General features: G+C 31.8%; 3 protein-coding genes across 8 annotated transcripts; 1 reads left to right on the top strand and 2 right to left on the bottom strand.

Moving 5' to 3' along the window:
- Positions 1 to 924: 924 nt before the first annotated feature.
- LOC125073890 lies at positions 925 to 10,542 on the top strand. Its single transcript, XM_047684973.1, has 2 exons — positions 925 to 1,001; positions 9,527 to 10,542. The coding sequence occupies exon 2, from the start codon at positions 9,535 to 9,537 to the stop codon at positions 10,540 to 10,542; it is 1,008 nt and encodes a 335-aa protein (XP_047540929.1). The 5' UTR covers positions 925 to 1,001; positions 9,527 to 9,534.
- LOC125074019 lies at positions 1,211 to 3,212 on the bottom strand. 2 transcript variants are annotated; one of them, XM_047685191.1, is made up of 2 exons: positions 2,954 to 3,212; positions 1,211 to 2,082 (listed from the first exon to the last, which is right to left on the bottom strand). In XM_047685191.1, exon 2 carries the CDS (start codon positions 2,072 to 2,074, stop codon positions 1,247 to 1,249), a length of 828 nt encoding a protein of 275 aa, XP_047541147.1. In that variant the 5' UTR covers positions 2,075 to 2,082; positions 2,954 to 3,212; the 3' UTR covers positions 1,211 to 1,246. The 2 variants fall into 2 exon arrangements, with proteins under 2 accessions (XP_047541147.1, XP_047541148.1); XM_047685192.1 differs by having other exon boundaries at positions 2,959 to 3,212.
- A 131-nt stretch (positions 10,543 to 10,673) lies between the features above and the next one.
- LOC125074017 lies at positions 10,674 to 25,777 on the bottom strand. 5 transcript variants are annotated; one of them, XM_047685186.1, is made up of 2 exons: positions 25,556 to 25,777; positions 10,674 to 11,759 (listed from the first exon to the last, which is right to left on the bottom strand). In XM_047685186.1, the coding sequence occupies exon 2, from the start codon at positions 11,749 to 11,751 to the stop codon at positions 10,738 to 10,740; it is 1,014 nt and encodes a 337-aa protein (XP_047541142.1). In that variant the 5' UTR covers positions 11,752 to 11,759; positions 25,556 to 25,777; the 3' UTR covers positions 10,674 to 10,737. The 5 variants fall into 5 exon arrangements, with proteins under 5 accessions (XP_047541142.1, XP_047541143.1, XP_047541144.1 ...); XM_047685187.1 differs by having other exon boundaries at positions 10,674 to 11,761; positions 25,559 to 25,777; XM_047685188.1 differs by lacking the exon at positions 25,556 to 25,777 and adding an exon at positions 22,792 to 22,876.
- Positions 25,778 to 26,417: the final 640 nt, after the last annotated feature.

Below are 26,417 nucleotides of genomic sequence, written 5' to 3'. Positions count from 1 at the left end.
ATATACCAATATATCACGCAAGACGACATTGGCAATTTCGTGAACAATATGGAGGTCACGTCGATATCCTTTATCCTTCTTGTTTTTTTATTCGTTCTATTTAAAATATGAAGTCTAACGACAATTTTATTTTAATTCATAGTCAGGTGTACTGTCAAATGGGCCGGCTGATAGTAAGTGGTCATAATCTCCTTCTGGTATTGGTGCTATAGGAAATATTAACCAAACTTTACATCCTTTGATTGAGAGGTGTGTAAGGAGGCTGATAGGAGACGACTCTTTGGTCGAGTCTAGTCTAGAGTGTAGTTTCTTGCGTCGCTTTCAATTGTCTATGTAATACATTTCGGAAAACGTGCTCGGGAATTACATAAATTATTTCCGCCCGCATTAAACTAAAGGCACGCCGTGGAAATTCCCCGCCTACGTACGAAGCACTTTGAATTCACCTTTATCATTCTCACTGCTAAACAATTATTCTTTGCCTGAGTCTGTATTTCCCGATAGGTACGTTGATGTCTTCAAATCTACAGTTACCAGGTATCTTCTAGGCAAACTTGCTACATCGTAGACCATGTCGATGCTTAACATCAGACAAGACAATAGTCAAACGCTCGCTTAGCATGGGTATAAAAAAATACCGATGGAATTTTGGGGGGCAAAAATATCATTATTTATTAACGACCTATAATTTTGGATAGGTTTCGATTTGGTCTATCGCAGACCTGCACAAATTTATTAATATAGATAAATTATTACGAATGAATTGGCAAAAGATATAAAGTTACAGACTAGATACACCATAATCAGATCACACTGTATCTATTGTATTGACGTAATATAATATGATAATGTAATGATGTCATATCTAGTACTAGACTATAGAATTGTAAACCAAACAAAAGCCCTTCATGAAACTACAATAGTTTTAAATATCGAATCAATATTAGTCTCAACTCAGCTCTTAAGTAACCTTGTCATTTTGCTTCAGTGATAAATTTAAGGTAATTTTCCTATTTTTTATTTATGTATAGTTTATATAGTATATAGTATACATTTTGAAGAAATATTAATTAAAAGATTGTTAACTCTCTTTACTTTTTTATCTTAAAAATAAGTCGCTTTTAAATAAAAGATAAATCCGTATTAAATGAGAAAAAAAAATAATCTTAAAACTGTTCGGAAAGTTTGACTTAAATAAAAATAGGTAAAATAAAATGCTTAAAATATAATTTATTCAACGAACTCATCATTCGCAATCCATATCACTAAATTCATAAATAATACCACTCGTCGACAAATATAAATTATCACCGAAAAACGCTATGCCCGATGGTATAAAATCTAAATTCATCAATTTCTTCGGGATTAATGAATCTGATTTCAACCAGTAAATTCCGTCGTTAGCAGCTAGTATCACTCTATTATTATCGTCGATAGTAATCGCTCTAGCTGAGTTCTTGGGTATACCAACGAATTCAATTGGGTCTTGGAAATCTTTTAATAGTACTTTGACGTACTTCGAATCGCATTCAAAGAATATATTTTCATCGGCGTCAACAGCAAGCATGAAGGCGCATGGCACGTTTTCTATTTTAGTCTTTTCGTTTTTCTTCAAATCTATAGCATAAACCAAGCTCTCTGGGAATAGAACAGCGTATAGCATATCACTATTAGCTGGTTTGAATAGCTGAGTTATGTCTTCATCTTTGAATGCAACGAAATTAGCTTTATCGGTTTTGTTTAGTACAGTTAAACCTTCATCGCTTGCGATGTATACTTTATTGGTTTTTACATCAACAGCTGCTGCTTGACCATTAACATTGTCAATTTTGATTGGTTCACCGTTCCTTAGGATATACTGATCCATTTTTGTTTGTACGTTGTCATCTTGTAAAGTATCTATGTCTATAAGTGTGAAATGAAGATCCTTCGTGTTTGGGTTGATGACGAGGTTGGTTGGTAGACCTTTTATCGTTAAAATTGATTGTTTGGAGTAACGGGTTCCGTCGTAGTTATAGGAACAGTTATCAGCGTAAGCAGATGTTATTGCGAGGATGATCAATAATGGCAACATTTTTATATCTGAAACAAAAAAAAATAAAAAATTAGGTTTCTGTTTTTGAGTTGAGTTTTGAAGTCATTTGTAAATATAGTTTAATTTTCGGTGTCTTTAAGAATACTAACTGGAAATTACTTCAATTTAGATTCTTATTATTATAGCTACTTTAATTATTCAACAGATTATTAAAATAAGTTTTAAAATCTGGACCAAAAATTTTGAGTTACATTTTTTTTCTAGAAACTGTCTCCATATTAAAAAAAAAAATTCCCGTCAGAATAGCATAGCAGCAATAGCATGTATGTTTTGTTTATTTTCTATTGATAAGAATTCTCAGATAATTAATTGTTATCAAAAGCAATGTTTTGACCTTTTGCATATCACATTGACTCAAAAATTTCCGATTGTCTTCGTATTAAATTTTAATTATTTATAAATATTTTGTTTACGTCTTTTAAAAACATACTTTTGCTTGAAACCTCTTTTTTCTAAAATATAAACTAAGAGATATAATATAATTATAATAGATATATATAATTCGAAATAAAATCCTAACGACTTCTGTTTGAGAATGAGATATTGTTATTGTTTTGATTTTGTTATTTAACCATCAATAATTAAATGAAATGCATCTAAATTTAATAAAGAATTTTGAATATTAACACATAACTTTTGTTCATTTTGGAATGAAACGTTTTTTTTTTTTATTTCGAACACAAAATAAATGCACTAGGACTTTTAATAAAATTTCATTTTTATTTTAAATCATAATAAAAGAATTGAAATTAAATGTAATAATATATTTAAAAAATATAATTTTCTATTTCGCACATAATTATATTTATTATTAATTTATTATATATTTATTTAATAACAAGAAAAATACAGAATGACTTACTTTTTTTTTAACAAATTCCTTTACTCCGAGACGTCACAACAAACACTGCTGTGTAACAAAAAAAAAAAACTTTGTATTCTTTAACGCAGAGTTCATTAAACTTATATCAATGTAGGGCGAAAAGATTGCCGAATTCTAATTATTTATTTGAATTTTGTATCTATGTTTATAGTTGTTTAATTGTTTGTTCGTTTGTAAATGTTTTCGTACGGGCCATTGGTCGCTATATAAGTGATTTTATAGGAAGGAAGGAGTCTTATCGTGTGCGTGTGCATTGTTTCATTACGATATTATTAACGGTTGAATTTCGAATGATATAAATATACATTGTAACAAACAGCGTCAGTGGAAAGGAATAAGAGCTGAAGCGACAAAATTGTGCATTTGGGAAATGAGGTTTAAAGTTTTTACTTCATATTTTAGCTCCCAAAAGTATGATATTGGCGCTTTAGCTTTTTCGCTTCTATGCGCTCCGGCTGTCTCTTGTGTTATAATCTAAGGCGTATCATCATATCGTCTATGCGTCTTCAATCATGGAATCTAAGACTTTAAATATATATAATTAGGTGTTATGTAATATAGTTGTCTTGCAGTAGGATATAATTATAATAAATGTGTGATACCTACCTATACGGGATAGTTGACATCCTCCTGCCCTTATCCCAATTTTATTTGGAGTCGGCGCAGCATGTCTTCTTCTTCCATACTTCTCTGTCTGACGTCATCTCAGAAGTAACATTATTTCTAGCCATATCGTCGTTCACACGGGTTACTACTACACTCATGTCGGTATAATCTTAGACAAAAAAAATAAAGGCGACCTTTATTTTTTATCAACGCAGCAAGCTATGGTAGTTATTTTCATCAGGTGAGCCTCTAGCTCGTTTGACAAGTATTCCATAAAAAAAATTGATGTTGGTATATCTGATCGATATTAATACACATTAACAAAAAAGTTGGAACATAATATGTATTATTTTTAAGGAACGTGTGTGGCAATTCTTACCTGGTTTAGGTCAGGTTGGTCACGGGTATCGCGGTTACCCTCCTCACTCGGGCGTTTCCTCACAGATAGCTTCAACTACCTGTTCATTCCGTTTTTACATAGGTCAAGGCCAATTTGTCTAGAAGGATGATGATTTTAAGTAAAAGTATTTCATATTCATGTTGATGCTGCTTGTCATAAGATGGCGGTGTATGTAAAAAAAATATTATTGAATAATAGTAATTATTCAATTATTATATTTGAGTTTTGCCGGTTTTTTATTGGTAACATCTACATTCCGAACTCGTTTTAAATTTATTTTATGATGTAAGACAACGTTGTAAAGGTTCTAGAAAAAGCCAAGTTGATTCTTAAAAATTGTAGTTTGGTTAAAAAGGAAGCAATTTTATTCTTTAATTATTAATCATTATTATTTTATTTAATTTAATTATTGGCATGCAATTAAAAACTATTTTTAATTATACAGAAGAAGTAGATCCTCTCGCGCCTAAGTAAAACCTCCTTTTTCTTTTTTTCGTTTTATACAGTTACCCTTAATTTTTTTCGTGTAAAGCCGGTATCGTTAGCTAGTTATAAATAAAATGGACATATGCTCTGATATACTTGTGTTATATAACGCAAGGACTTGTGGTTTCATTGCGGTTTCCTATCAACTGATAGTGTGTTTTGTAATAATATTGAAAGATTCAATTATCATCGAACTGAGCTAGTTCAGAAGCCAGTTATCTGGTATTTTTTTTTCAGAATACAGTATGGCAACACTTCCCTAGTACAAAAGTTACTCTTGCTTTACTTTATTTAAAATATATTTTAATACATAAAAACATTTGAGCATGTTTTATTGAATTTAGCAACAATCACGAGCCTCTTGTGTCGCACTCTTGTGCATTGTGCAGTATTCACATATAATTTTACAAACATACATTAGCAGCCTGTAAATTTCCCACTGCTGGGCTAAGGCCTCCTCTCCCTTTGAGGAGAAGGTTTAGAGCATATTCCACCACGCTGTTCCAATGCGGTTTGGTGGAATACACATGTGGCAGAATTTCGTTGAAATTAGACACATGCTACTAACGATGTTTTCCTTCACCACCGAGGACGAGATGAATTATAAACACAAATTAAGCACATGAAAATTCAGTGGTGCCTGCCTGGGTTTCAACCTGAAATCATCGGTTAAGATGCAGGCACTGGGCCACCTCGGTGGTTAGAACAGTAGAAGTTAGAACTGCTCTCGGCGCAGTATTCACACTGGGACATCATTTGACCATAATATAATGTAGATATGTTCCAACTCAAAAAAAACACTAAAGTTAAAAAAAAACATTTTGATGAAATAAATAAAATAAAAACTGTTTTCTCTTTTAAACCTTAGTATCGTTTATTTTGTGGTTTGGACCACTTTTGCACAACACGGTCCAATTTAAGTCGAAACACATGAATACGAAGTACTGCTGTTCGGCGTTACAATAACTTGTGAATGGGTGGTATTATACTTGGACATAAAAAAAACAATAAAAGCTACTACTACCAGTGAAAATCACTTTTACCATATCAAATTCTAAATAGTATCAATTGCGCTATACATGAAAACACAGCTCAAACTACTATTGAAGCAAAATTTAAAGTCATATTGTGTTAGGTTTTTTTTGTTCACTCACTGTTGAACGAGTTGAAGGGGGTCGAAGATAAATTTCAAAAGCTCATTTACATCGATAAACATTGATGTTCGTTGAACGTTGAACTTTAAGTCTAAGTAGTCCCCTGTTTTTGGTAGTATTCGTGCATACTGGACTTCAAGAGCAGAACCAAAGTTTTCGGGATGCTTAGAAACAGAACGTGATATTTGTTTAATGAATATAATCGAAAACAGCTCTTTTATATTATAGCTTCACGATCTCTCAACTAGATCACCGAGGGTGATAAATCAAATGTCTTTATTCAATATAGAAGTATCAGACTTACTTATTGATTGTCAAGACATAAATTCTAACGCCGGTTCGGAAAGAAACACTTCAGACCTGAGAAGTACCAGCGATAGAAACTCAGGGAGGTTTTTTATAAATTGTATTTACAATATTTTTCATGTTTATATATGTAACGGCCTTGAGGCGATCGTTTCATTCCCACGGCGTGTTATCATGTAATAAGTCATTAGTTTTATAATAACGTTTAACACACAAACGTTCCTTAACGATTTTATTTGGATTTTGCATTTGAATAATTTTTAACATTTTCTTGGATCCTGTTGTAAAAACATATCGGTTGGGTGACATTCGTAAATAGCTTATTTCTAATACTAATAGTATGTACGTCACAATTACTTTTTAAGTATTTGATATTTTTGGAACATTCCTCACATTATCAAGTATGTATATTGAAGTGACAGCCAATATTAAAATCTTTTTTTAATCGTTTATTAAAGAAACTTTGGGCCCTTTAAACTATTATTAACAGAGTCGTCTTAAGCTATGCTGGGGCCCTTGGGCACACATGAATTTGGGGCCTTTATTATATTTACTAAAATAAAAATATCTTAGAAAATAACATTGAAACCATTTATTTTTAATTTTAAAAATTCTTCTACCTTGTAGAAATAACTTACTTATAAGCCTCAAGTCAGTTTCAAATAAATGTCGTAAATTCTTAGGGATCTGTTTGGTTGTTCAATATTATGGCCACAGTATGCTGTGCAGAGAACATCTATTTCTATCATGAAGGGCACGTCTATAGCTTTCAACTTTTAATATCGACATTAGCCTTTTGATAAAGTCGGTAGTTATTTCTTACACATATAGCAATTTCGAAAATATACATAGCAGTCAAAGTGTGCACAAACGTGTGAGAGAAATTGTTGGTTCTTCGGGGCCCCCTCAGGATGGGGGCCTTGGGCACGTGCTCCGTGTGCCCCTATTGTGAAGACGGTTATGATTATTAAAGCATCTCAGTCGACTAAAAGAATACAATGAAAACGGTCAACGCGCATATCGTTCACGGTTAACTGCGAATAGCGTGTTTAATGTTGTATAATTTATATTTACGTTATATAATACACGCTTTTATTTCATACGAATGTCTTGTGTGGATAAGTGAAATTTCGTGTAAAAACTTATGTATTATGAGCGCTGCTGTTCAACGGCTGAAATTAATATTAAAGAGATTTAAGATATGTATCAAACGATAGAACTGATTACCAATAATAGCGAGCGCATTTTTTTTTTCAAGTAATTCGCTAGGCAGACTGGCAAGTAGATCACCCGTTCAATGTTAATTGACCATCGCCCGTAAACATCGGTATTGTAAGAAATTTAAACTGTTCGTAAAAATGCACGCTCCACGAATAATATATACATAAATCCCAAAAAAAATTATAAATAATTATATCCAAACTCAAACTCCTTTGTTCAATATAGAAGCATTGATTGATAATAAAATTTAACAATGCCACCGGTTCGGAAAAGAAAATATTCTGACCTGAGAAGAACCGGCGGACGAAACTCAGCGGGTCTTTTTTTTGTCAATTTTTTTATGACAATAGAAATAGACAAGTGTCAGCAAATGTGTCACCTAATGTTAAGCGGCCACCATCGCCCATAGACATTGGCGCTGTCGGAAATATTAACCATTCCGACATCTCCATGCACCACTAACTTCGAGAACTAAGATGTTATGTCCTTTGTACCGATAGTTACGATGACTTCATATTCACCCTTAGATAGTCACCCTTGACACCAGAAAACAACAAAATCAAAATAAACTTTATTAAAGTAGGCTTTTACAAGCACTTTTGAATCGTCATTTAACAAACTATTTTAATTAAAGCTACCATCGATTCGGAATGTAGATTCTACCGAGAAGAACCGGCAAGAAATTCAGTAGTTAGTCTTTTTCAACATCAAAAATACAATCATGTTAGTTAAATACAATCATATATGTATGTTATGTCTCCTGCCTGGAAGTCAACAAGCATTAAGTCCACGCTTTTTTTAATCATCATATAATCTTGTATCGAATAATATGCCTTCTTTACCAATGTATTTTTTACAAATGATTTGAATTTAAGAAATGGCAAAGTTAAATATAATATCAAGTATTAGCATAAAAAAAAAAAATTCTGTTTGTGCGGCTGTTGTTAGACTGACTTTTCATCCTTTAAATCGTATCACAACAGTATTTGATAATATATCTACAGTAATGATACAAATTTATTTTAATTAATTTTGTCCATTTTAATTCTACTTTCGAAGTTCCGATTCCAATTTCGCTGACTTACTAGACGACATTTTTCCACGAATACCTAATAACAATACCATAGGTAATTAAAATTTTATCTACCAATGTTAATCTGTCAAATTAATGAAAAATTATGTATGTACAAGATAGCTTGATTTTTTTGACAGATGTAATTTTTTCTGACCGACATAACTTTGTAATGACGAACATATTATTTTCTTAATTTATAGAATTTAATAATTGTAAAAATATAAAAAAAAAAATGCATATAATACAAAAGTTCCTAAATGAACGAATTGTATGTAATATACTTTTGTATTGTATCTAACGCTTGAAAATTTTAAGACTTATTCTATTATATATTATTGTTTCAAAGTAAAATTTACATAGAAACACTGAAAATAATAGACGCTTGTACAATGTTATATCGGTCGGACGGTAGGGACGCGAATAACAGGCAGTAACTGCTACAAATATCGATTACAAAAATCCTTATTAAAGATCATTGTTAAGTTATTGTTACGAACGGGGGTCCATTTGGTTGGCTAGTGGGGTCTCTTTAGCTGGTATAACTCTTTTTAGAAAAATATGTTAAAAAAAAACATAGTATATATCAGAGGATATTAGTTCCTTAGGATAATGACGTTTCACACAGAACAGCAATCGTGTAGATGAAGTCGGTTAATATTCAAGCAATGATTTGTTTTGCTTACAGATAGTATTATCTAATTTACTTTTAAAATTTATTATAGTATCAGAAGTCATCAAAAATTTAACGTACTATCTGTTATTTGTAGCCATCTGATTATCTGATAGAATTAACCGAAGATCTTAATTAAAACGAATTCCTAAGTTTTCTTATATAATTTTGTAATAACTATAATTATAATTATAAGTCGACGCCCATTGACAAATAAAATCTAGATGATCTATTTTCGCGCCATGACGACTGTCTATTAATATTCATGTTGCCAGATTATTTAAACGTCCAGAAGCGAAACACATTAAAAAAAAACCCTAACAAAAAACAACCCAGTTAACCTTGCAAATCCAAATAACACACAACAAACGCTTATCAAATTACAAATAACTAATCGACCTTACTGACCTAGCCCAAAAAGTAAATTTAATGGTGGTTTAATTCACATTAGCGCTTTTTTTCACTAGTCTAGCCAGTTCTATTGGTAGAGGAAACTCCTAAATATGTTATATGATTAATATAGACAGAGAAGTGACAGACACTCGTCTGTTTTATATATAGATAAATAATAATTCGTATTAAATTGTAATTGTGTGTTACAAAACTAATCTTACTTTTATCACATTTCAGATTCGCAAATGGATACTTTTGATACATATCACGCATTTTTGATAACATCCATTCTACATTTTGGCGGCTCGACACCTTTGAGTATAAAAGATAATCTGGTGCCTACAGTGTTCAGATCCGAACAAGTTATATTTTCATCCAGTTCCAATATAACTAGACTCTTAGTACCATCAGATGGCAGTACATATTTTCTGGACGACGTTTCAGATCTACCATCTGTATTTTTTACAATAAACGATTCTAGATTAGACGGTGGCAGTTGTATTTATGTCTTGGAAGATTTAGCTGCATATGAAATACTCGAAGGAGGAAGAGACTCGACTTCCGATTATAGTGAAGACAAATCAGTTTATTTTGGTGGTAAAGATGGCGTGTATAAATACGATTCTGAGAGTTTATCAGCTAAGAAATTCGGACGGTTTCACGATGACATTATTCAAATTCAAAAAGCAAATGGAACCGATGTAATATACTTTTTAACGTCAAACAATAAACTATTCAAATTGGAACAGAATGGTACAATTAGAACAAAAATAGAAGCGGTTACTTGCGCTCTAGAATTTGTTTTGGATACATCAAACAACATATATTTTATAGCTTGTGTAGATGGATTACCACGTATAATTAAAACTGATGGAAACTTAGTTACTTATATAGCCAGTATAACAGAAGATATACAAGAAGTTCATCTGTTACGACCGGCTTTCATAATGGTAGAATGTATACCATTCTTCGGCGATGGAAATTTATATGTGTTGTATGTTAATGGAACAAGTGAGAGAAAAGACTTTTATTTGAACAGAAGAATATCAGCATATAGTATTGATGCAGCTTTGTATCTGGTTGCGGCCTTAGACGGAAAAATATACGAGTATAATGTTATGGAAGCTATGTTGAAATCCATGTTCGGTTTTGCTTCGAATTGGTCAACAGATCTTAGTAAAATTGTAATGTCCATCATAGAAACCACTAAGGATAGTATTTATAAGGATTGGAATTCGGTTTTTGATCAATAGAATAAACTATCATAATATTAATTTATATTTAAGTAAATATGTCAGTAGTTTTAAGATGTTTTTACATATATTTCGGGAATAGTTCTTAATAATAATGTAAATAAAAACGCACATAATGCATTATATTTAATATTTTTTTATTATTTCATATATTTCAATGACAATTGTAATTTTAGTTATAACAATTTAGACACATTATTGGTTATTTCTATTCTTCATTGAGAGTGATTGAATATAATCTAGGCTTTTCTTCAAGTAACTCTTCAATTCTTCTAACATTGAACCCATAGTTATAGAAATGATTTTGTATTCATAAATATTCTTATCATAAGCATAGTACTGGAGCAACGTTGCTTCCGGGGCAAATGCTGAAGGCTTAGCGTCAGATTTAAATTCAAATGTATGCTGTTGACTTTTACCATTAGCATAGATAATATAAACGACGTTGTCGACAATAACAGGGACTCCATTTTCCAATATGAAAGGTGGCTTGATAAGCGTTACACTGCTTGGATTTTCTGGAAGTCCTTCTATTTTCTTAATACCATCAGATGTGCGGACATACGCTTGCTTATCATCCGAGTAAAAGTAAATGTTGTTAGAAGAATCGAGGACAATTTGTTTTGCGTTAACCACGTCATCTAATTTCTCTTTTGTCGTTCCACCGTTTGATACTTTGAACAATTCATGATTCTCAGTCAGTATATAGATTACATCGCCAGTTTTTTCTTTGGCAATACCTATAATACTATCATCGACAGTACCATATTTGTCAGCAGAATTATTTTCTTTATTGTAAACATAAATTCCGTCTTTAGCCCCGAAGAAGACTAATTTGCTGTCATCGTAGGATGCAGCCGCGTCTCTACCATGATCCAAGAGCTTAGTTGCCTTACCTTCCTTAAGTACATACAGACCTTGATCTACTCGATCACCATTAGAATTAATATCAGCTTCTACAAAAAATACAAATACTTCTCTTTCAGTTTCTTCCGAACTAGACTCTGATGATCCGTCTGCATTGAGGTTAAGGCTATTTGTAGGCACAAGTAAATTAACGATTTCATGTTCGGCCTTGTATTTGATGAATTCTTTCGGGAACATGCTCTTAGTAATCAAAATTTTTTCATCATCTTTATCAATAGATATAGGAGCGCCAAATACGACACCGAGCAGCGATAAAACCGTGATACTCGTTATAATCTTCATTGTGATATCTGTAAATAAAAACAAAGTATGTTTATCTCATTGACCTGTACATTATTTATTTCCGTTTTATATATTTTATGATTTCAATAACAACAATTGCCATTTTGTTTTGTTTTTACTTAAGTAATAATTATGATAATTTTGTGAATATAAAAATTATGATGAAATGTGTTTTGATTTTCCAACATATCAAGTATATATTTTTAATGGGTTTTAATAAATTTTTTTAAGTAATATTTACTATCATTAGTGTTATTACTAATTGAATATACCGATGTTACAGGATTTAAATATAAATCAACATCGTTGTGTCCCAATGTCTACTAGTATTATAAATACACAAAATCATGTTGGACGGATTTGTATGCAGTTTAGGATAAAAATAAAACTTAACGTGACGTAATATAATATTAGTATTGCCATAAAAAAAACTGTGCGCCTGTAATAATACTGGTTCATTCACATTTCTCTTTAGCACAGAATAACTTTATTCGAAACTGATATAAAAACTCCTATATATATAATTTAATTAAATAAACGATTTCTAAAATACGATATATGTATGGATAACAAAGATAGAAACATTACATAGTATAAAGCAAAGTCGATTCCGGCCGTCTGTACGCTTAGATAATTTGAACAACGCAACTGATTTTAAGACAGGTTGATTCGAGAGGAAGTTTAATAATAATTAAAATACATTCATGTTTCAATTTCAATTTAGATTAAAATAATTCATCTTTGTTCTTCAATCTATTGTATAGACCTTATTGTACCCGTATGAAGCCTGGACGAGTAGCTAGTATATAATAATGCATATAGTACCTATTTGTGTTTGAAGAAGCGGTTAAGTTAAATATGACACTGATATTATATAACATCTAAATAGGTACGTATGATAATTGGTATTAATTTAACACAATAGGTATTTAAAATGAAACTAAGCTTAAACGAATAATTTTCGACCTGTTCATGTTCATTTTTAGATCTACTTGTTTGGAGTCTGTGTGCTGAGGTCATTTAGCATAGTGCCAAGGTCTATTAAGTTATCAGTTCTCGTCGGCATGATTGTTGAAGATAACGGAAAAAAAAATATGCCGACGGAAAACTTTACAGGTATACGCGGCGTAAATCAGCAAGTATTATGTCCTATGTACCCTTATTATATACCCGTGTGAAGTCAGGGCCGATAGCTTGTACTAAATTTAATATAGCTTAAAAAATGTTTGTTTGGACGCTACACCTTAGTTAAAACCATATGTGACAATAATTATATACTAGAAACGTTGCCTGGAAGGATGTATCGATTCATATGGTTGTACACTTAGTTATAAGATATGATTACTGATTGTCGCTTATTCTTTCAAACATAACTATTATCATACTGTACAAATATAAGTCGGGAAAGCAAATTAAATTAAAAGTAATTTAAATTTATTAATTTATCCAATACACCGTGCGTTTGGCTCGAATGGTGAAATTGGATAAGAAATATGATATATAGGTTTTTCGCACGCCTCATACCGCGTAAGCGTATGGGAGTATTCTTATCAAGCGCAGTTACCGCCTAATCTACTGTGACATCTACCATATAATGGATAATTAATTTTCTTATATATTAATAACGTAAGCCGATTTTTGTTTTAGTGATTATGGGACGATAGCTGCAGATAATAATCGACTATGGTCTCATTTTGAAGAGATCCAGCCGTAGATGTGCAGAAAATTAAAGAGGAATCTTGTCTGCAACTTACTAAATTGTTACGATTTAATAAAGAAATCATTTTTAGAGAGAAAAGGTTCTGGCTGGTTAGAGAGCGGTACTAGCAAAATTTTATAGATTATCCATATTTATTATCCAATTCTAGCTGAGCTGATTTCATTTAAATAAGGTTTTATCATTTTGGCACTGAATGTAGATGAGTAACATCCAGTTTACAATGAAATTAAATCGAAACAAAACAATACCCATAACTTAAATAACACTTTTACCGAAAAAATATCTAAGTACACTGATTTATCCATAGAAATAAAAACACAATGGAGGGTTAAGAGCACTAAAATGGTGCCTATAGTTCTACCCTCCACAGAATTTATACCTCACACTCCACCACACCATGGCAGTTGAAAATCGCTGAATATCCATAGATCCGTCTATATGCTTTTACAGAAAGCTGTAATTTTTAATATAATGTCTTGTTAGAAAATTCTTAAGCTAACTCCCCTAGCTATGCACTTGGCTCAGCCCCGTGCATAGTTGTGTAATCCTTTTTCAAAAAAGAAGAGAATTAATGATGCTAAAAATATCATAATAATAAATAAAAAAATGGACGTAACATATATATTATAAAACGCGTTGAATCGCAATAGCAATGAGACAAAAAACTAACCGGCTTGCCTGTCATGATTAGCCATGAACCGAAATTACAAGTAAAAAATACAGTATATGTATATCGTTGTTACTCTTCGTGATGTAAGGATTCTGACGAGCGCAGACACCTAAATCTGTTCAGGCATTTAAAAGTTATAGCTGAATAAAGAAACTCATAAACTATATACATGAACCTTCAAAACATTATACTCTTTTTGAGCAGTTTTGTAAAATTTATGATCGATTGTAATTTTGTAAAAACAAGAAACTTTGACAATTTTAAAGTTTAACGAAAAATTTAAAAAAAAAAATTAAAAAAAAAAAAACTATTTTTTTACATTAAATTACATAACTTTAATAAACACAATTAAAACAATACCGAATTGAAAACACGCTATTTAATTACAGGTCTTTAATTTTATTTAAAAAACAAATAAATTCTAGAATGGTCTAAAATAGATCAAGCATTTTTTTAATCTAACAGAAGTATTATAAATAATTTAAATCAGAGGCCCAGTCTTAAAAGGGTTGACATCTACGAGTATAACCCCTTCTTTGGTTAATCATATGCCATTTTTACATAATATTTTCGGCATAGGAAGCGTGCCGTTTTAGCACCAATAAGAATTTATTGGTTTATATATGATTTGACGATATATAATTTGAAAAACGAAACGTGTTAGAATACGACGAAAAGAACGTTTAACTCAAAAATGGACATTGGTCCTTTAGCACAAGGCAACAGAATTGATTTTAGCAAAACAAATTTTTTCACACTTACCCGGTGAAGCGTTCCGAATAACTGACACAATTAATTACGCTGTGCTACATTATATACTAGCGCCAAATCGACTAACGAATTGTCACTTTATCGCAATCGAAATGTAATCGTTGCCGCTTAGTTTTCCTACCCTAATACAACGATATTGTTGCGGTTGGTCGAAGTTAAGAGTGCTTCCAATTGCCGCTTCTCAGTGTCTGACATTTTTTAAGCTTGTGTGCGTGTAACTGCGTATAAGCACAACTACTATAGTCAAGCCAATCGATATTATCGTGACATTATTACATTATTTATTCCGTATATATTTGTTTGGACTTTATTTTCAATTTTATAGAAATTAAAACGACATACGAATCATAATAAATTACTGAAATAGCAATAACATATTGGATATACTCCCAGTTAATATATAAAAAAGTAAAAACTTTGATTAACATATTAAAATCGATTGTAATCGTAAATTTTACGGTGCTTACGATTACTTGAGTAATTTTATTATAAAAGTTTGCAGTCAAACTTGTAGTCCAATTGTTGTATTATACGAATATTCTATATCTTATTCATCGGAGCAAACATGCGAGTCAATGTTGACAATATATTTATCTTTTTAGATTCTCTTTCAGAAGTAAAATTTGTATAATCAGAAAATTTATCTGCTTCCGGATCCATTGTAATCCCAAAATTTTCACAAACCCCGGACTGTCCTAAACTACCTACTATTGGAATCGCATTCCCACAATTCAAATCCGCCAGAAGCTATAAAGTCAATTATTGTTCCTTTCAGATCCTTTGCTTTTTCCAAGCAATGATAATGATATTATGTAAATAGTACTAGTAGTATTTATTGCGAAGTACATTAGCCACATTTGATGACCTTCGTGGTCGAGTAATGTGTACACCGGTTTTCATGGGTACGCCACTCCGAGGTCCCGGGTTCGATTTCCGGCCGAGTCGATGTAGAAAATGTTCATTAATTTTCTATGTTGTCTTGGGTCTGCGTGTTTGTGGTACCGTCGTTACTTCTGATTTTCCATAACACAAGTGCTTTGGCTACTTACATTGGGATCAGAGTAATGTATGTGATGTTGTCCAATATTTTTTTATATTATATTATTTCCATGGAAAACTAATCTGCACTGGCTCGGCCAGGCTTAGGCCTGGTCTAAGGGCGAGGGGACTCACCTCTAAGCTCCAATTATAGATTCAATTGTAATATTTAAACATAAAAAAATAGATTTTCATAGACATATTTGGTTACCAAATTTGGTACTTTTTGTTTCAGTTACTATATATAGACTAGACTAAACATAATCATTTTGCGATAGCATATTTTAATCTTAACAAATTCTTAAAACTTATATCATGTAGACAACAATTTTAATCAAAATTTGGGTGACCGGAAAAAATCATGACATAATACAAAACAAAGTCGCTTGCCGCTGTCTGTCTGTCCATACACATGCTTAGATCTTTAAAATACACAAGGGAATTTGATGCGGTTTTATTAGATAGATTGATTCAAGAGAAAGGTTTATATGTATAATACATGCAAAATATAGTAGAGAAAATTGACAATTTTAGAGGTTTCTAAAGTGATGTAATTTTTTTGAGCTTACATTGCAAAACGCTGGCTGAACCCTACGAGATAGATCAAAATAATGTACTACAGTATTGTACCCCATGAAAAATTCCACAAAAAAATCTACGATACCATGTCTATCTCTCAGGGATAATCCACAATAACCATTTTCATCCTTTACTTTTTACGAGAAATAATGGCTTATTTTCGAAACGGTTATAAGCATCAAGCAATCCTTATCCCAATTAAGTACCTTAAAAACATTGTGCATTTAATATAGATCAATATGGCTTTTTACAGCATGTAATTGAAATGAGTATTTTTGAAGATATTACAGATTTGAAACGCAGAGACATTGCGGTTTGTATTGTCTAATGACTGAAAAACTGTGAACGTTGTAAGACATTCTGTAGTATATTTAGTAACAGCATTGCACCCGTATAGGAGCCGAGATGGCCCAGAGGAGCCGAGATGGTTCAGTGGTTAGAACGCGTGCATCTTAACTGATGATTTCGGGTTCAAACCCAGGCAGGCACCACTGAATTTTCATGTGCTTAATTTGTGTTTATAATTCATCTCGTGCTCGGCGGTGAAGGAAAACATCGTGAGGAAACCTGCATGTGTCTAATTTCAACGAAATTCTGCCACATGTGTATTCCGCCAACCCGCATTGGAGCAGCGTGGTGGAATATGCTCCAAACCTTCTCCTCAAAGGGAGAGGAAGCCTTTATCCCAGCAGTGGGACATTTACGGGCTGCTAATGCTAAATGCTAATGCTAATTGCACCCGTGCAAAGCCGGGGCGGGTCGCTAGTATACTTATAAGTATATTGGAGTTAGTTGTTCTCATAATGGTCAATCAATAACTCTTTTAAATATTAAATATAATTTCATTTTGCTCGACCTTTATTGTCATTAGTAACATCGATAAAAACTTACCGGATTTCGGTTTTTTTTTCTGTCTTAGTAAAAAAAAATAATAGTCGGTCATTCTTAACGTGTTTGAAACACGTTTTTTATTCTTAGTTCTCTTATTAGAATTGTAACAAACTTAAATCTCTTTGGATCAATATTATCAAAAACTATTACTAACAGAGCATTGACTGATTGACAGGTAATAACTTGGTGGTAGGGTAGAGCTTTGTGCAAACACGTCTGGGTAGCCACCACTGGACCAATAATACTTGGTATTGTTTTGTTATGGTTTAAAGAGTGAGTGAACCAGTGTAACTACAGGCACAAGGGACATAACATCTTAGTTCCCAAGGTTGGTGGCGCATTGCCGAAGGGATGTTTAATATTTCTAGCAATACCAATGTGCTATGGGCGATGGTGGTGATATTTGCCGGCTGCCAAGCTATTACATAAAAAAAATGACATTTGAATATGACGGCGTAGGATTCACTTCAAAAATTCAATTAATATCAATCAGTCAAAAATAATGTTTAATTTTTTAACGATATGATATTTACAGATACCGAACTAGTTACTTGCAACGACTACGAATAGTTTTAAAAACATTTGTGTTTATGTTTTAATTGTGATCAAAGTATGGGCGAAATATAATTTTTACAAGATTTTATTAACCTTGCATGTAATTACATATGTACGGATGAAATCTCGCAACTCAATTTAGAAGCAGATATCTTTAACCGATTGAGTTGATTTTTATATACACGTTCAATGCATGGTAACTGTCTGAAGTCTAAATCAAACATGGAGGTATACCCAAAATGGCGGACCAATTATTTTTAATGCATGCAGACTTCTAAAGCTTGGAAATCAATTTCGAAGCATCTCATTAACTGATTGAGCTGTAATTTTGTATAAACGTTCAGTTTGAATGACAATCCATGGCCAACTGTGTGAAGTCATAGTTTCATAAATTCAAGTCATTTGTAAAAAAATCATCGGCAAAGAAGGCATATTATTCGATACAAGATTATATATATGATAAAAAAGCGTGGAATTAATGCTTGTTGACTTCCAGGTAGTGTTGCATATCGATAGTCCACTATCGATAGACTATCGATAGACTATCGATAGTTAAGGTGTAAGCGATACTATCGATAGACTATCGATAGTATTGTCACGTGTCAATACTATCGATAGACTATCGATAGTTAAGGTGTAAGCGATACTATCGATAGACTATCGATAGTATTGTCACGTGTCAATACTATCGATACTATCGATAGCTTCCCATGAACAATACTATTGATACTATCGATAGTTTTGCAAAGACCATTACCTTTAACATAAACTATCGATAGTATAGATAGTTTTACGCTATCGATAGCCAGTAATTTCCGATACTATTACTTTCTCAAGATAGTAATTTAGTAGGCCTTCCAAAATAGTGTATATTTAAATAAATGAAATTAAATTTACAACAATATTTGTTTTTAGAATTAAGACATTTTGTGCAGAATAAGGAATAATGAAAAATTTTGCGGGCTATCGATAGTTTTGGACTATCGATACTATCGGTAGTAGCAATAGTATCCCTACCACCAATAGTATTGCTTACAAAGAACTAGCGATACTATCGATAGTATTGATCAATACGATACTATCGATATCCTGAATAGTTTTCGAGGTCAACGATCGATAGTCAAACTATCGATAGTTCTGCAACGCTGTTTCCAGGCAGGAGACATAACATACATATATAATTGTATTTCACTAACATGACTGTATTTTTTATATCATATAAAAGCTTGTCGACAGATTTACTTGTGTAAACAAGTAAATTAAATAATTTGATGTCAAATAAAATTGTTTAAGTTATTACGAGTACAGTAAAACCAAATTTCAATGGCAATAAAACCGATTACTGCCGATTTAGAGAACCAATAGAAACAGCTTCCATCACGCCATTCGACGATATTCGACGCTATAGATTCTCGCTTCAGTTCAACCATGAGACAGCAATGTTAATGCATATGAGAGAACAATTCCATGCACTGCATGACAATTAAATGGTAAAGTGAGTATTATTTATTTGTCGGTATTTCTTTCAAAGTCGTGAAATATTTTTTAATATTCAAAGGCCAAAAATTCCAAAAAATTTAGGTTTTGGGAAAGACCACTTTCAAAACATTCAAGAGCGACTTGCGAAGGCAACTAGTATGTCAATGACAATGCACTAAATCCCAGCTCTCTAAAACCCACCGTGCAATCATGGCTTTTATCTAAAAATATACGCTTTGTATTCAATCTACTAAAACCGGAATTGTATGAAATCATTACCACGCAACAAAGCAGAACATATTGAATACTTAAATTATCAAATAGTGGCGGAACGTGGTCATTCTCTTTTACGGTTACCTCATTATCACCCGAAATTCAACCCAATCGGGAATATTTATGCCCAAGTAAAAGGTCACGTTAGTTCTGAAAATGTCTCGATTAATTTAACGAAAATCAAATAACTGTTAAATGAATCGTCATCAGATAACGATGAAACATTCGACGATTTTGGTCGAGCTATTGAGAATGAAATGTCAAAGGAAGTTTAAAAATATCATTATCCTAATGGATGTCCTCATTTTTAGCTTTACGCTTAATTACGTCTCCAGGTAAATAATAAAATTCCTGGTAGATGCCATGACCAAATGGAAAACAACTCTATCACTTTCGAATGGGACTTCCAAAATTATAACATTTTGCAGGGTTCTGCCTTGCATCCCCCAATTTCGCATTTACTTAACCAATCTAAAAACGGATACACATTATCTTACAATACAGCAATAACACATCAAATGTATATGGATGATAGATGACGGACGTCAAGTTATATGGTAAAGCACATACAGAAGAGCTACTAAACATAACAGTAAATTCTATTAAACGTTTGGATTGTAGAAATGAAAAACTTTAGACAATGGAACATTTTGACAGGACGTTATACCATAAATAACACGATAAATATTACAGGTATGTCCATAAACACATATAAGTATCTAGTCATACAACAAAATAAATACATAAGTCAAAGAAAAATTAAAAAAGAACTTACATATCTAATCTAAGTAGTAATATAATATGTAGAAAGAACCTTAATTCTAGATTTCTTTTACTGTCATGATCATGATTGATCACTTACAAATTAAAAAAAAGGACCTCATTAACTAAACACCAATACCTGCATACGACATCTGCTATTGTTGAATGACCATGACTAAATATTATTTATAATTTAATTTACAGTCATGTGTCCACTAGCGACTGTTGTTATTTTTTCACCATCAGTCTTTATTTTTGTTTTAGTTGTGTCCATGTGTAAACCTACCAGTACACCTTCTAGTTCTAGGCATTTAGTCATGTGTTGGATTTCAACGTCTTTTTCATAAATTTCATACCATATGTTATAGTATTTAGTTCGAAAAGCTGGAGTGCCTGATCCGCATTTCACTAAACTATCTAGCCGCCTTATGAATATCAATCATCCTTAACATCATACATAGTATATATACGTAGTAAAAACTATCTTATGTAACCAAAAGCGACAAATAAAATTTGCATAATATCATGCTGCAGATTTGGACCTGCATCACAAAGACCACCAGGTTAACCATAACAACTCTTTGTGATGGTTTACAGATGACTAATTCTCTATATTATTACTCTCTATCTATTTATGAGCGTATAAACTGAACATGTTTTTCACGAAGATTGTCATCCAATTAAAAGAGCAATTTTACTTCAATCCTCAAGTTGCAGTCAATTCGACACAAAGGGTAACCGCCCAATAAATCTACCGCTATCTTCGCATTTCAAGGTAAGTCGATAATTTAAATATAAATCTTATACAAAACTTCTCTGAATAAATTAAATTTTTTTTATTCCAATTTATTGTTATTAGTTTTGATTCTATATTTATCTATCAATGTATTAGTCAGTTATATAAAAATATAACAATATACTGTCTGTCGTGTGTTGCACTTGGACATTGCGTAGTGTTTCTTTGTGTTATGTTCGTCAGCTAACGAACTCAATTTTGAAACGTGGTCTCGTTAAATTGCTCGTTATCCTTATCTCTCACTATTGAAACCCTATTTAACATTTTAAATACTCAAATATTACATTACCTGTTTGATAACACTGCTGGTTTTTATATTATTTTAACATACGACATATATTTTTTTTTATTAAACATGATGACTCGTGGTACCAAAGTGCGTCAGGCGGAGGACCAACTCCAGATGACTATCCCGCCTTTCTCGAATACATTTACAATATTTAGACATGGAAGAACAAAGATATAGTCTGCAACAAATGTCAGTGGCTTTGATAATTTGATAAAGAGATGAGTATGACCAATCCCTCATGCTCACCAATGAGTAAAAAATTAAATTACATAAGGCCCAACAATATACAGGATTATTGGTAAGGCGTATTCCCGTTAGGAGGTAATAGGGGTGAATTTTTGCGATCATTTTGACCCCCCCCCCCCTTTGAGTTATCACGTTTTTTTTATCTCTTTTCAAAATAAGTTACGAATACAACTTCAAATATTTATTTTAAAAAATAGTATCAAACGATTAAATACTGGTTATTCATCAATATTAAAACAATAATTATCAGTCTAAATTTAAAATTGCGAGACGGGAACGTTATTTTTTTTTTGTCTTTTAATACGAATTTCTACTGGTGAATGATATTAATAAAGTCGTAAATAGTGACGGAGAAGTTGCCTCAGTTTTTGAAAAAAAAATTTGCGGACATATCAGTTTTGACAACTATGTTACATATTTCAGACCCCAACAACTATAGACCAATCTCAATACTACCTCTCCTTAGCAAAATATTTTAAATCAATTATTAGCATACTTTAACATATGCTTCATAGAAAACAATTTGGATTAACGAGGGGTCGGTCGCGTACCGACGCAGGTATTGATCTTATAAGGTATATCTATGAACCCTGGGAGGAGTCACAGGACGCCTTGGGGATTTTATGTGCCTTATCAAAAGTCTTTGATTGTGTTCAACAAGAAGTTCTGGTCAGGAAACTTTATCACTACGAATTTAATAATGTGCACTCGACCTTTTGACTTCTTATCTTAACAATAGAATTCCGAGGGTTGTTAAAGCAAAAAGGTCTCCTGGGCTCTCAGTTGGTATGGGGGTCCCTCAAGAATCAATACTTGGACCGTTTCTATTCCTCATATACATAAATGACTTGCCCTTTTTCGTTGGGAACAAACATGATGTAGTTTTGTTTAATAGAAAACAGTACATACATATTGTACATATGACAATGTAAACAATATTATCTCTGATATAGTGCACTGATTTTACTTACTTACTTATTAATGGGGACTCGATGGATCTAGTTGAGTCAGCTGAATTAATTGGCATTACTGTTAATGCCAAGTTGCAACGGGTCCCCCATATTAACAAATTGGCGGGCAGAATAACCCCTGCGGCCTTTACCGATGTTGATGTATACGGTTCTACAACAGGATCCCCGAAATCGATCAAAATGTCTCTGTTGCCAAATTTTAAAGAATTGTTTAAGAACGTTTGTGTGTAAAAGGTTATTATACAGTTACATAGAGGGTATATGGTTGATAGCACACCTTGGAAATAAAACGAACGCTTCCTGTCTATTTCTCTTCAAATTGAATATTTGTAAATAATAATAATAATAAAAAAAATAGACCCGCTGAGTTTCTTTCGCCGGTTCTACTTGGGTCAGGGTATTTTCTTTTCATTTATAGAACATGGTTTTGGCTTCTAATCCTTGATATTCGACCAATATCACTTAAAAGAATATTATCCAATGATATCAGCGCCTATGAGTAAATAAATACCGCACCTATTATAAAACTCTTTATCCACTAAATTAAGGTCACTATAAAATTTACTAATATCATAAGGTAGTGTAAAGCTAGGTAAGTCATCTGAAATTTTACTTAAGACAAGACCGTTTGTAAACAAATCTGGTTGCTCAGATTTCCTAGGGCAAATTTTCAAAATAACACATTCCTTACAAACGCTAAGAACATTTCCGCCAATGCATTTTACCACAAGAGACTCTGATCGTAATTCCAAACGTAAAGCACATGGTCCTGAAATAAGTGCTTTGACTACCGTCATCTATCAAAGCACGAGTTTCCTGATAAAACCCGCAATTATCCTAAACGTCTGCAATACAATGCGTCGAGGGGTATCAGCAGATACAGTAAGCAAAACATGTGGCTTTTGTGTTTTATTTACACTTAAATTATTTTCAGTTATGGGTCTCAATCATAGAATTAACTACATCTCTATGTGTACTTCCCAACATACAATTAGTAGATTTAAAACAAAATGTAATAAGGAATTGTGCTTAGGAGATTTAAATTTAGCAAGAAATAATTTTAAATGGCAATTACCTATTATTAAATATTAACAATGCCATAGGTTTTAATTTAAGATTTTTTTCAAATATTGTGGGCCGCTACATTCTAAACATTTCCTTACTTGTTTTGGAAAATATTGTATGATACATGAAATTTATGAGATAATATATTTTTATGAATATCACTATCTATATCTGCTTTCCAAAATTTAAACTTCCTTTGTTAAAAATGAAATGAAAACAAAGCTAGGTAATATCATCCTGACACCCATATTGATGAATCAACCTCATTTAAATTAATATGCAATAACAAGAAAAACAACTGTACAATGGAAAATTTTCAGTTTTTTAATCCTTTGGTTGTTTCTAACAATGTATTCAAGAAATGTTTTAATGAATATTTTTTAACATAAGAATTGATAACATGAGGTGCTTAAATATATACTAATAGGAATTCAAAATAGTTACTGTATAAATCTTGACCACGTGGAATGGTGGCAAGAATGCTAGCATTTCCCCATTGAATCACAATTCCGATCCTCTGGGCTTTTAATTAATGAATCCATTTTGATACCTGATTTATTGATAATAATCTATTGAATAATCTCTCTGCTTGCAAGCCTTTATTGTCATACCTCTGCTTCAGTATATATAACACTACTCGATAATTTTTTCCAATAATTGGTAAATATTGTACCAGTGACTTAGCCTCACCTCTCATATTTAAGCTCCATGTAAATGATACATTTTATGTGTATTAGATACTTTGTTTGTTTTGCCTATTATTGCAGGAAACAGATCTACGAAATAGCTATATTTTTCCAGTTTCAATACTGCGCAATGCAGGATTTTTTATGAGAATTGTTTTCAATAGATGATGTTTTGGGAATATTATTTGTTTCAAATAATTGTGAGTAGCCTTAACGCTGTATTAGTAATTTGCAAAAAAACTTCCCTATGTTTGTTCTGATTTTATCCTATGTAATTCATAAAAATCTTTAACATAGATTCTAAATCTGCACACCTTATTTTCATGAATATTTTTTGTCTCTAGTAGTCCATTATACAAAAAGATATAAACTGTTCATTACTTTCTTATGTTCCATTTTGAATAAAAAGTAATAAAAAATTTAACTTTCATATTAAAATAACAAAATAAATTAAATATGTATATTCCTTCTAAAACTGCTTGAAATTAAAAATTAATTTAATAATAATATTTAATGTTAAGTAGGTATGTTTAAATTAATATTATATTCAAACCGCAAGGATAGTATTATTATTATATACAAAGAGACCTCAAAGGCCAACTTTAACTGAATTAAAATTGACACTTATAATATACCTATCAATTTTTTCACATAACAAAATAAAAATATGTAATTTTATACGACCCAATAAACTTTTATGAATAAAATTACGACCCAATCAAACACCAGCTTTATAAATAAATTAATAATTAAAATATCGGATGTAATTATGATGAAATTAGTTGTTTTGTGAATAATATATAATAATAATAGGTAAAGTAATCATATAATACAGATACATTGTATGTTAATAGCCTGTATTCTAGGGAGTAAAGTTTTATGTTCAATTGTATGAAGGTACTTGTGAAAAGTTTCTATGTATGGAATTTATGAAGCTAAGGCAAAACTAAGACCGCTTTATATAATCAAATATCTTTATGAAATATAATATATGAATTAAAACCTAATCTTACCTGCAGAGTCCTGGATAACTTGTATTCACTTCACATAACTATTAACTTTTACATACAGGATATTCGGGAAAAGAGAGCTTCCTTTTTTTAACCACCGAATTTTTACATAATTATAGTTCAAGAAGTTCTTTAAAATGGCGCGAAACATGCTTGTCGCTCATTGGTCAAATGACATCCCAATAAATATTAAGGGAGGGAGACAAATATATATGTTTTGATATAAGCAAGAAAGAGTAATTGTATATTTTTGTAGTGTTAATAATAATAATCTTTATTTTGAAAAATATAAGCATTACAGTAATTACACCAAGTCGCTTATATCTACACTAATTACTTAACAATTTTTTTTCTTTTTTTAAAATATTCATACTAATTTGACTAAAACATACTAAAATTTAGTAAAAATAAAAATATAATTTATAAAAAAAGTAAACAAAAATAAGCTTAAATCTATTTAGGAACTACAAAACATCTTTAAAATTCTGGAATATATAGAATTGTTTGAATATAGTATAAAAGGGATCACAAAATATGTCTACATCTCGACAACAAAGTAGGAAGTTATTTAAAAGTTTAACAGCCCTAGCAGTGGGGCTGTTGCTAGCTTGGGGAGAATGCCACATAGGTGGGTAACAAAATAATCTATGTTGCCGTCTTCCAACACCACGCATATATTGGTCGGGAACATACAAATATATGGATTCACGTACAGCAATGCTATCCACTCTATTCATTAGAATTAAATAGTAAAATTTTATATGTGCGGATTCCTGCCTAAGCTGAAGTGTATCTAAACCAACCATACCTGACACAAACATAGAAGGATAGAGAAAAGGGTAGTATCCATATTTACGTTTAAATA

This window comes from Vanessa atalanta, chromosome 26 (genome assembly GCF_905147765.1).
Source record: "Vanessa atalanta chromosome 26, ilVanAtal1.2, whole genome shotgun sequence".
NCBI classification, from domain to species: domain Eukaryota; kingdom Metazoa; phylum Arthropoda; class Insecta; order Lepidoptera; family Nymphalidae; genus Vanessa; species Vanessa atalanta.
This window is presented reverse-complemented; position numbering and strand designations above follow the sequence as displayed.

Excerpts from the sequence above, each read along its gene's own strand:
- LOC125074019 (XM_047685191.1), bottom strand. The coding sequence starts at position 2,074 with ATGTTGCCATTATTGATCATCCTCGCAATAACATCTGCTTACGCTGAT.
- LOC125073890 (XM_047684973.1), top strand. The coding sequence starts at position 9,535 with ATGGATACTTTTGATACATATCACGCATTTTTGATAACATCCATTCTA.